At 49.1% G+C, this 12,588-nt stretch overlaps 1 protein-coding gene and 1 long non-coding RNA gene across 2 annotated transcripts in view; both read right to left on the bottom strand.

Annotated features, from left to right (window-relative positions):
* Positions 1–12,588, bottom strand: part of LOC309452444 — a 259,074-nt gene that overhangs the window by 235,067 nt on the left and 11,419 nt on the right. The gene's annotated exons all lie outside the window — the stretch shown is intronic.
* On the bottom strand, positions 11,121–12,077 carry LOC309452450 (olfactory receptor 14J1-like; the record flags this gene model as incomplete). Its single annotated transcript, XM_082077071.1, has 1 exon — positions 11,121–12,077. One exon carries the CDS (start codon positions 12,075–12,077, stop codon positions 11,121–11,123), a length of 957 nt encoding a protein of 318 aa, XP_081933197.1.

A 12,588-nucleotide genomic window follows, 5' to 3' on the forward strand; every position in this document is an offset into this window, starting at 1 on the left:
GGAAAATCTTCCTCCTGTTCCTCCTCCACCTGCAGACATCAACTGCTTTCCATTTCTGGGCTCAGACATGGCTGGAAGGGTTCACTGAAGCCATCAGCCATCTCATCTGACATGCCTTGGCCCTCTCCCACACCTACAATGGCCAATCACGGCTGCTCAGGCCTCCCGCTCTTCAGAGGCCTTGAGCTTCTTGGATCTTCCTGGTGCTTATTATAAACTTCCTCACTCTCTCCAGAGTTCCTGGTGAGCTTTCCTGTCCATAACAGCCCCTTTATGACCATGTCTTACTAAATAGTTGTGTTTGTATGATCATTTGTGCAGAAAGGGCAGTCACAGGACAGCACCCAATATGTCAAAACTGATGCCGAGTGAAATGCCGTAAAGCCCTGATGAGTTTCCCCTGTGTCTGTGTCTCTCCTGGAAAGTGTCTGTCCCGAGAAGGGGATCCAGCTCCTGCCACTCTCTGCAGAGGCACATGAGCAGTGCCCATCACCTGGGGACACAAAGGGTGACATTTGCCACACCACCCTTCATGTGAATCACTTAGATGTGTGCTTGTGGATGAGGTATGAAGCCTTATAGTGCAAATACCTATTTAATTGTCATTGCCAGTGGGGCGACCACAGATGCAGTGTACTATTTTACAGATATGTAAATATAAGCATATACGACTCACATTCCTAGACATATTACACAAACACTTGAAGGATTATTCATGCCTTTTAACATGATTTTCCACAGAAGTCTACGAGCTTTGCATCTCAGGAAATGGGATCCAGAGTCCAAGGGCAGGATGGTTTGGGCTCTGTGCTGGAATCTGGAAACTGAAACGTGCTTCCATCTCCCAGCCCCCTGCCCTCCTCAGTGATGGTGTGAGACATTCTGCCAGCGAGGGCTGAACTCACAGCCATGACCAGTATCTTATGTCCAACTGCAGCCAGTGGTGTCCTGCCAGCTCAGGATTGGAGCTTCCATTGCTGGAGGTGTTTAAAAGACATGGAGATGTGGTACTTAGGGATATGGTTTAGTGGTGGACTTGGCAGTGTTTGATTTACGGTTGGACTACATGTTCTTAAGGGTCTCTTCCAGCCTAAATGATTCTCTGATTCTCTGATTTGTGTTGAAACCATTTCAGTTCCATCACCTCCACGTTCCCTCAGAGGCTGCTGTTGTGTGGCACAACTGTTCTGGCTCTCCAGGCAGGTTGGGCACTGGGTTGGTGCCTGCATTGGGAGTTTTCCCCTTCCTGGGGTAAAAGGCTGTTGAGGAGAGACAGTTGTAGAGATTTGGGTCACAGGGGTTTGCAGCAATCCTGTCAAACTCTGAGCGGGCTGAGCTTTGGAACCCAGAGAAAAATGGAGATGCTCTGAAGGATGTTTGTGAACAGTGGTGCTGTCACTAGTAACAGTAACAGGGAACTCCTCATTCACACTGATGATGATGATGATTTAAATCTCTTTAATTTCATTCCTAACAGTCATTCTTGCTTTTCAAAACATCTACTACACCTCAGTAGTTGAGTCTTGAAAGAATTTCTTAGAACAATGCTTTTTCTCTCACTTCTTTTTTGTTTTAATCATTTGAAGAGTACACCTCTTGGACAGAATTACCCCAAAATAGTGCTTCTTTCATTATTTTTCTACCTTTTAATTATTTCTTATGTGGTGTGATGTGAAGGTTGCATAGGAGAACAGTTTCTTTTTGAGACAAAGAAGGCCAAGGAACAGATCCCAGGTCAGTGCAAAGGCACAAAGGAAGCCAGAAACTTTATGTGTGTGCACTGACACACACTGTCACCTGCATTTCCAGTCTCTGCAGTCCCAACCATGCAGCAGAGTCTGGAGTTCTGAGCTCCCTTCATCTGCCCTGTGTGACACGTGTAAAATGGAACTACCCCAGTCCAATGGCTGGTTTTGATTCTCTTCACAGCCTGAAGCACCACATGGGTCAGGAGACAAGCCAGGATACCCAACAAGGACTCACATACCTTTCATGTAGATTTTAGGTGTTTCCTGGCATCTCAGCAGACATGTCACGCTGATATCTGGGTGCAAGGAGCTGGTCAAGAGCCTCGTCTCTATTTCTATAATGATGGATTTGTGTCTGGCTGATGTACAGACTCTGTACATGGATGCTGACACCTGCTGAGCAACCTGCTCTGAAAGGGTTAACAACAGAGGCTGTTCTTTCTGGAGAGGCATTAGGACAGCAAAAAATAAAATCTTGGCTCAGGGCAAAAGTAAAAGGATGGAAAAGTTGTGGTCAAGACTGTTTAGGGGCACTTGTAAAGCAGCCTTGCACCTCATGTGAATTATTCCTGTGGTAAGGGAGAACCTGAGAGCTTTGTCTAAACTGAAAACATGAAGGGGATGAAAGGACAGAGTCATTCAGGCTGGATGGGAACTCAGGAGGTGTCTTGACCAACCTCCTGCTCACAGCAGGGTCAGACCAGATTACTTAGGGCTTTATCCAAACACATCTTGGTCACTTTCTGGGACAGAATGGGTGTGCACTCCTTGGAAACAGCTTCCAGTGCTGGACTGTCCTCATGACTGGAAAGTTTCTCCCTTTCTACAGCACCTTTCCAAGCCCAACCATCCAGATTGGTTTTACCCATCTACTTGCACACTGACACAGACCATAATATCCTACCTTGGGCACAAGAATATTGTGGGGGATGATGCTGAATGCCTTGCTGACTTCCAGATAACAGACCACCACTGCTATGCCCACATCCACAACCCTGTCCTTTCCTAACAGAAAGCAAAGAGGATGGACAGGCACAACCTGCCCTGGATAGACCATGTCACCTTATTTCCCAGACACCCAGAAATGGGGTCCCAGTGGACATGCTCTGGGGCACAGCCCTTAGTTCCCCTGCTCACCCATTGGCCATTTTGAAAAGTGCACACACTGTGTGAGAGCTGCCAGTGGTCAGGGAGTCCCCCCAGTCTCCATGAGCTTTCCAAGATGGTGGAGAGTGGCCTCACTGTGACATCGTCCTGCTGTCCCAGCTCCTGGGATGCTGCCCCTGCTGTCCCATAGACTGGAGAGGATTGTGTTAGTTCCAGTGACCCCAACTTGATCCCCATCCACTGCTGCTTGTTCTCCTTCAGATTCCTGTCTCAAGTCACAGATGCTTGGGAGGCAGCAATTTCTCAGAAGAAAGATTCTTCCATTCAGAGCGCTGGTAGGAAATTTATTTTGCTGAGTAACTGGATACAATTATATATTTTACTATATACTTACCAACACGTAATTTTTTTTTTCCTTATGATCACATAGACAGAAAACACAGATCTGTTGAAATGACTGTCAACATGGCATTCTAAAAAGAGAACGGTTCAATTAACAATTCAATTATCTTTCTTAATGCTGTAGGTTTGCTAGGATAGAAATCTTGAGAACGTTTTTTTTTTTTTAAATGGAGGGAAAAGGAAACCAAATGAAAGATTTAAAGTGAAGATAGTGTCTTCTTGCAACTTTAAGAATCAAATGTTATTGTTGTTTTTTTTCTCTATTCTTTGTTTTGAATACTCTAAATATCAGTGTTTTCTCATGAGATCAAAATGAGACTTTTCAGGATGTGCATTAAGAACAAGAGGAGAACTTCTGATCCTCTACTACATTTGCCTTCTCAGCACTGTCTCTGTTATCTGTGCATCTCATCTCCCTCATCCTCCAGGTATTTCCTCCTGCCCTGACTAAACTGACCATGTCTGAAGTCCCATTTCCAGCAGCTGATCTGCACACAACACTTGCGATTGCTCTCTGGGTTTCCCTTCCTCTTACTCTTTGATCACTCAGACACTTGTCAACAATCCAGTTGCTGCTTTCAGCTTCAGGGAGTTAAAAGCTTCCTTGTCTTTCAGTAGTCTGTCTAATTCTGCCTTTAGCCAACTCTTTTATTGTGTTTATTTTATAATTTCCTTTCTGTCTAAAACATTTCTTGCATGGTTCTGCCTTTGAGAAGGTGAACCTCAGTGGTGGCAGCTTGTCCTTGGTGTACAGTTGAGGAGTGTGTTTTCTTTTAATCATGACTCTTATCAGTTGTATTTTGTTTGTTCAAGGGTAAAGCAAAGTCCCTCTTTGCTGTGTGCACTTGGGTCTGCAAGGAGAGCAGGTGGGAGCTGGTGCAAAGGAGCTGGCACATCCAGCTGCAGATGCAGTGAAGTCTGGCGTGAGGAAAAGGGATGCAAGGCCCAGGGGGCCAATGAGAGAAACGATGGGGTTGGGGAGGTGAGGAGCAAGGTTGTCCACACGGTGTGAGACCTCAAGGGACAGCTTCTCCAGCCAGTCCAGACCTCCTTAGGAGAGACCCTGGATCAACATCAGATAATGCTGCAATCACCTCCTCTCCACACTGAAAAGTATTAAAATACACCCTTTACAATAGAAAGACTTTTTTATCAGAAGCTTTTTGAAATCTTTCTCCATAACTACACAAAGAAAACTCTCTAATTAACTATACAAGATTGGAAGGACATTACAAGAAGAGACATGGTTTGTTAGAGATTTCTTGAGTGTAATGAGCCCCATGGTGCATTTGGTGCTGAGTCCTTGAACATTACTCAGGTGCTGAGAGGAGACCGCACAAACCTTTCCAGAAGTCAAAGCCAGAAGAAAAAAGTACTAAGTTCCTTGAAGTATTAATGAGTTCCACTGAGGGCAAGTACCAGCAAAGCCTCCCCAGGGACTCGTTAGAGCAGAGAATTGGAGGCCATGATGGCAGATAAGCAAAGGGAAACGTGCAGGCAGCTGAGGTGCTGAGAAAACCCTGGTTTAGTTGGATGAAGCAGAGAGGCCAAGGCCTGACCCCCAGCCCCTGGGAAGGCAGATCCTGTCCCTCACACATTGCTCAGGGCTCTTCCTGGGGCAGGGGATGTGGGCTGTGTGGTGCTGAGTGAAGGACAATGGTGTGACAGTTCCCAGCCTTACTGGGGGTGTGCAAGGAGGCCATGAGGTGCCCCAGTGCCTGAGGACAACGTGTCTCCTCACAGGCCTTGGTGGCAGAGGCCATTGCCATAGCCAAGGGGACAAAGACTTGGGTTCTCTTGGTGACATCCAGCCTTGCCAGGGCTCTTTGCCATCTCCACCACAGGTTGTCCTACACTGTCCCACAGCTGCTTCTGTTTCCCTGCAGGCTGTAGACACCCATCTCGCTTCCTCCCCTTGCTCTCACCCTGGTATTTCCATACATTGACTGATGTGTCTCCACTCTCATGCTCTGTTCCTGGAAACACAATTACATGGACTGATCTCCTGCTCCTTCTGGATGATTTCTCATACCACAGCACTGCCCTTTGAGTGACATTTCTTCCTCCTCATGTCCAGTCTCCACCTTCTAATCTAGAACTGTGTGGCAGTGTTTCTCTGCTCTGCTGTAGAAAGGAGGATCCTGAAAACTACTGACCTGTCAGCCTCTTACCTGTGCCTGGGAAGATGATGGAACAGATCCTCCTAGAAGCTGTGCTAAGGCACAAGGAGGACAGGGAGGTGATTTGAGACAGCCAGCACGGCTTCAACCAAGGGCAAGTCCTGCCTGACCAATCCAGTGGCCTTCTATGATGGAGTACTACATCAGTGGACAAAGGAAGGGCTATGGATGTCATCTATTTGGACTTCTGTAAAGCCTTTGACATGGTCTCTCACAACATCCCTCTCTTTAATTTGGAGAGGTATGGATTTGATGGCTGGACTGTTCTGTGGGTGAGGAACTGGCTCAATGGTCGCACCCAGAGAGTGGTGGTCAATGGCACAATGTCTGGATGGCCACTGGTGACAAGTGATGTCCCTCAGGGGTCCATACTGGGATCAGTACTGTTCAATATCTTCATCAATGACATAGTGGGATCAAGTGCAGCCTCAGCAAGTTTGCGGATGTCACCAAACTGAGCAGTGTTCCTCATATGCCTGAGGGACAGATGCCATCAAGAAGGACCAGGATAAGCACGAGAAGTGGACCCATGTGAATCCCAGGAAAGACATGGATGTGTTGGAGAGAGGCCAGAGCAGGGTGACCGAGATGATCAGAGGGATGGAACAGCTTTGCTGGGAGGACAGGCTGGGACAGTTGGTGCAGTTCAGCCTGGAGAAGAGAAGGCTCCGGGGGGACCTTATTGCTGCCTTTGTGTACTTAAAAGAAGACAATAAGAATGATGGGGACAGACTTCTGAGCAGAACATGTTGTGATAGGACAAGGGGTCATGGTTTTGAACTAGAAGGGCAGAGTTAAAGGCCAGACATGAGGAAGACATTTTTTACAATGGGGAAGATGAAATAACAGCACCAATCGCCCAGAGAGGTGGTGGATGCCCCATCCCTGGAGACATCCCAGGCCAGGCTGGATGGGACTCTGAGCAACCTGAGCCGGTTGAAGATGTCCCTGCTCATAGCAGGGGGCTGGACTAGATGGCCTTTCAAGCTCCATTGCAACACTCTCTATGATTCTATGATACTTTCTTCCAAGGAAAGCTCCACCACCTGGGAAATGACCCTTCAAGCATAGAATCACAGGATCATAGAATCATAGAATCATTTGAGTTGGAAGAGACCATTAAGATCATGCAGTCCAACCATAACCTAACTCTAGAACTAAACCATGTCCCTAAGAACTTAATCTATACACCTTTTAGACACCTCCAGGAGTGGTGACTCAACCACTTCCCTGGGCAGCCTGTTCCACTGCTTCACAAACTTTTCCATCAAGAAATGTTTCCTAATACCAATTCTGCACATTTTCTGGCACAAGCTGAGGCCGTTTCCTCTCATCCTATCAGTTGCTACTCCGGAGAAGAGCAACACCCTCCATGCTACAACCTCTTTTCAGACAGTTGTAGAGAACGAGAAGGTCTCCCCTCAGTCTCCTTTTCTCCAGGCTAAACACCCCCTTGTCCCTCCACTGGTCCTAAGAAGTCTTGTGCTCCAGACCCTCAACAGCCTTGTCCCCCTCCTCTGCACTCACTCCAGCACCTCAAGGCTTTTGCAATAGTGAGGAGCCCAAAACTGAACCAAGGGTTTGAGTTGTGGTCTCACCAGCATCAAGTACAAGGGGACGATAACTGCCCTGTTTCTGTCCACTACTCTATTCTTGATACATGTTGAGCTGCTGTCAATCAACACCCCCAGATTTTACATCTCTGCTTCTGCGTCTTTGTTTTCTTCTTCCTCTGTCTATTCTGACGTGAAAGAGCTCTCCATGGAAAAGATTCATGGAATCCTACAATAACACAGGTTGGAAGAGACCCCTGAACACCATCTCTGTCCCACTGACCTTTATGGCACCCCAAGTAATAGCTGACAGCGTTTGTGCTCCCTTGGCTTCATCTCACCACATGCACACACTGGACATGCACATGATGTGTATGTTTACAACTCATCTGCACAATGAAAACATGGACTTTTGACCTAGTGTTTCATAGAATCATAGAATGTCCTGAGTTGGAAGGACCCACAAGGATCATGGAGTCCAACTCCTGTCCCTGCACAGGACACCCCACAGGTCACCCCGTGTGTCTGAGGACGTTGTTCAGTCTCTTCTTGATCACTGTCAGGTTGGGGCCGTGACACCTCCCTGGGGAGCCTGTTCAGTGTCCAGCACCTCTGGGTGAAGAACCTGTTCCTCATGTGCAACTGACCCTCCCCTGGCACATATTTCTTCCGTCCCCTTGGCTTCTCTCATTGGTCACCAGCGAGAAGAGATCAATAACTTCCCTCCCTCTCCACTTGTGAGGAAACTGTAGGCACCATGAGGTCTCCTTTTAGTCTTCTCTTCAGCTCTGATGCTCAGAAACCCCTTGGTTTGCTTTCTGAAGCAGAAAGGAGGAGCCATGAAATTCAGGCAATGGGAAGGGGGATCCTGTCCCTCACACACGGCTCAGGGCTCTTCCTGGGACCGTGGGATGTGGGTGTGCAAGGCCCAGGGAAGGACAACACTGGTACAACAACCTCCAGCTTCCCCATGGGGCTGCAAGGAGGCACCGAGGCCCCAGTGCCATGAGGACAACATGTCTTCTCCTGGGCCTCAGTGGCAGAGACAACTGCCCTGGCCAAGGGGACACAGACCTGGGTTCTGTGGGTCCCTTCCAGCCTTACAGCGCCCTTTCCCATCTCCACGACAGGCTGTTCTACACGGTGCTACCCCTGCCCCTCTTTCCCTGCAGGCTGCAGACACCCATCTCGCTTCCCCACCTGCTCTCACCCCAGCATTTCTGCACCTTCACTGCTGTGTCTGCACCCTCACTAGCTGCTCTTTGGAACACAAACCATGGGCTGATCCAGCTCCCTCTGGGTGACCTCTTGAACCACAGCACTGCCCTTCCAGTGACATTTCTTCCTCCTCATATCCAGTCCTCACCTTCCAAACTGTACTTTCTGATATTTTTTTTTCTGTTTCCTTCTTATTCCCACTATCAAGGAAAGCTCACCCACCTCAGAAACTGCCCTTCATGCAGGGAACCCAACCTGTTAGGCTTCTTATGGTCTTTTACCTGACCAGAGAGAAGTCACCTCGCCATGATCTTCTAAATCCCATGAGTGCTGCTGGCCTTTCAGCTTCTCTGACAGACACGACCATGTCCCTGCCGATGTCCCATCATGTTCTCAGGTGGGATGGACATGACAACCCGTCTCTCTTCCTGAGTAAGACCTGTGGGTCCTTGGGCAGAGGTTCTTTCCCAGCCATGTCCCTGCTGCTGGGCTGTCACCTCCAGACACAGAACTGACCCCACTGTCCCCTTCACAGCCAAAGCTTTTCCACTCAATTATGAGTTTCTGAGACACAACTGACCTCATAATACCACACCCGTCCATCCCCGTCCTTAGCACCCAGGACCTGACCAAGACTGAACCATGCTCTTCACAGTCCTACCCCTGCCCCTCTTTCCCACAGGCTGTAGACATCCATTGTGCTTCCTCACCTTGTTCAAATTATTCAAATATATTTCCTACTAACAATGAGAGTGAAAAGCACTCCTCACTGGAACTGCTGTATTTATGTTAACACAGCACATATGTCCTCTTTTGCCTTTTTTTTTTTTTTCCTATTCTTCCACCTATTCTCTCTCCAGAAACCTCTCCAAGGCAAAAATTCTGTCAAATCACAGAATAACTCAGGTTTGCAGAGAGCCCTTGTCTCACTCATCTTGTCTCACTCTCCTGCTCAGGGCAGAGTGAACCAGGTGAGGTTGCTCAAGGCCTCACCCAGGTTTGCATCATCCTCAAAGGCACTAAAGGTTACTCTGTTACATCATAGAAGGGGAGAATAAAGATGTTCAACAGTGTTGTCCAAGTGCTGGTCACTGAGGGATGACACCAGTAACTGGCTGCACACAGGACTTTGTACCACTGGTGATATTTGGGCTTGATGGTTCAGCCAACTTCCCACCCAGCATCCACTTCTTGAGCCCCATCAGCACCACTCTGGCCAGAAGGAGACCATGTCTGAGCCTTGCAAATGCCCTGTACACAACATGCCTTTCTTTCCCCTGTCCATTTGGGTTCAGCAATCCCTTCCTTGTCACTCACATTCCTGGAAATGGCTGCAGGAGGACGAGTCCCATCCCCTTCCCAGGGAGGGAGGTAGGGTGGCCAGCCTATTATTCTCCCCATTCCTATTCCTGCTCTTCTTGAAGATGGGTTTGAGGTCTGAGTTTTCTAAGGACCCCAGAGCCATTCTGGTTTCCTTGACATTTATGAGAGCACAATCTGGAATCACAAGAAAGGGTGACAGAGCAGACTGGAGCACTTGCAATGATCCTTTTCAAGGCAGCTGAGAGGAATCTCACTGATCCAGTGGGGTTTGTTAATGGAGTCACACACAGAAATGTCAGGTTCTGTTAGGCATCCATATCTGAGTTGGTCTCAGGACTCCTTGTTCACCCAGGGATGCTCAGAGACAGTCTGTCCCTATTACACACAGATGCAGGAGTCACAGTGTCCCTCTGGCCTCCTGTTGCCACTCCCAAAGGACAGGAGACACCTCAGCCCTGCGCTGTGTCACCTGCTCTGCACTCATCTGAGATGTCTCACATCATGAGGAATGGACACAGGGACCTCAGTTAAAGGAAGCACAACCCAGTGCTGCATTCAGGTGATTTCCCATAGCTTGTTCCTCCCAATATGAAGTGACCTCAGGACTTCGTCTGTGCCACAGGCCTTAATGGAATGGAAAGGAATAGTTGATGGTGTTTGTGCTCACTCAGGTTCATGTCACCTCACATACATGATGTGCGTGCTCACATCTCATCTGTACAAAGCAAACATGGATTGCTGAACTATTCGTTGAGTGTCCATCCATAGAGGGAAGAAAAACCTCTGTGGGTGAGAGGCCAGTGCTGGAAATGGTGGTTGTGAGGGGCCAGTCCATGGTGATTGACCTGGGGCTCCTTCCATGGGGTGTCCAGTGCACAGGGGCACAGCCCAGCCCCTGCTCTGCTGGTCCTGCAGGTCTCTGGCAGGAGGCCTGGCTGTGAGAGGACTCTGCTGTGTGCCAGCCCGGCACATACACACACTGTTCAGATGTACAATGGTGTTTCATCTGTGACCATTTTCTTGCTCATATGTTTGAGAGAAGGTTTGGAAGAAGAGCCAAACCTTCAGGCCCTGCCCTGAGGAGATCACCTTTCTATCTGGAAAGGCTGTTGTGAGTCCAGTTCTGTCACAGCAGTGTCCATTGCCTGTCCCTGCTTGCGCTCACAGGACTGACACACAGCAGGACGGTGACCAAGCTGCCAGAGCACTCAGGCCTTGCACCAACATAAGGGATGAGAAGGAGAGTGTGGGAGTGGAACCAGAACAGCTCTGGAAGAACAAGTGCTGGTGCTCCCTGGCAGGGCTGCCAAGATGGACTCTTTTCCCTTCCACCCATGGACACAGGAACTGTCTCTGCAGCTCCAAACAGGCCTTCATGAAAGGATCTCAGGAAAAAATACATGCTGCAGGGACTTTTAATTTGTTTAAACACACATAGAGCACACCTCCTCATTTACACAGCTCCTCAATAAGCACAGAAGACAGTGAATTAGAAAGGGGATGACAATATTATCACATGTAGAAAATCACAAGCGGCAACAAAAGATAGAGAAGACAGGTTAGGCCTGCAACAATTTATACTGTAACTGTTATGCAGAAGATGATGGGCAGTTTATTGCTTCAGAAAATAATCCAGCCATCAGTTTCAAAAGGGCATCCTTGAGCTCCTGGTTCCTCATGCTGTAGATGAGGGGGTTCACTGCTGGAGGCACCAAAGAGTACAGAACTGACACCACCAGGTCCGTGGATGGAGAAGAGATGGAGGGGGGCTTCAGGTTGGCAAACATGGCAGTGCTGACAAACAGGGAGACCACGGCCAGGTGAGGGAGGCAGGTGGAAAAGGCTTTGTGCCGTCCCTGCTCAGAGGGGATCCTCAGCACGGCCCTGAAGATCTGCACATAGGACACCACAATGAACACAAAACACATAAAAGCTAAACAGGCACTGACCACCATAAGCCCAAGTTCCCTGAGGTAGGAGTGTGAGCAGGAGAGCTTGAGGATCTGGGGGATTTCACAGAAGAACTGGCCCAGGGCATTGCCCTTGCACAGGGGCAGTGAAAATGTATTGGCCGTGAGCAGCAGAGCATTGAGAAACCCAGTGGCCCAGGCAGCTGCTGCCATGTGAACACAAGCTCTGCTGTCCAGGAGGGTCCCGTAGTGCAGGGGTTTGCAGATGGCAACGTAGCGGTCATAGGACATGACTGTGAGGAGACAATACTCTGCTGTGATCAAGAAGAGAAACAAGAAGAGCTGTGCCGCACATCCCAAGTAGGAGATGGCCCTGGAATCCCAGAGGGAATTGGCCATGGACTTGGGGAGAATGGTAGAGATGGTGCCCATGTCAAAGAGAGAGAGGTTGAGCAGGAAGACGTACATGGGGGTGTGGAGGTGCTGGTCCCAGGCTATGGTGGTGATGATGAGGCCGTTGCCCAGGAGGGCAGCCAGGTAGATGCCCAGGAAGAGCCAGAAGTGCAAGAGCTGCAGCTCCCGTGTGTCTGTGAACGGCAGGAGGAGGAACTGGGTGATGGAGCTGCTGTTGGACATTGGCTGCCTGTGGGCATGAGGACCTGTGCAAGGAGGAAAAGGTTTAGATTGAGACTTCTATGGGAAGAACCAAAAGCCATTTCCCAAAGTCTCTCACACCTTTCTGAGATGGAGGCTGATCACACTCCCATGTTACCCTGAAAAGCCACCAGGCACTGCTGAGAGCAGAGGGATCCACCCAAGACCATGACAGGTCTCACCCTTTCCTAAGGTCTCAGCACCCCACTCTTAGCCCAGGACACACACAGCTCATTCCCTAGCCCCACAGACTGCATTGCCCACAGCCCCACAGGTCAGAGCAAAGCTGGGACATGTGTTCCCATGGACACACCTGCAGGAAAGGACCCACAAGATCAGGCTGTGACTCTGCAGCTGAAACTGCCATCCCCAGAGAGCCTGACAGCAAGAACAAGATCCCAACAGCAGGGACCCAGAGCAGGGGAGCAAGAAGGAAAATGCGGTGAGGGTGGGTGTGAGAGAGGCCAGGGCAGAGGCAGCCGGGCACTCAGAC

Source organism: Streptopelia decaocto (assembly GCF_964273445.1).
Source record: "Streptopelia decaocto genome assembly, contig: HAP1_SCAFFOLD_60, whole genome shotgun sequence".
NCBI lineage: Eukaryota > Metazoa > Chordata > Aves > Columbiformes > Columbidae > Streptopelia > Streptopelia decaocto.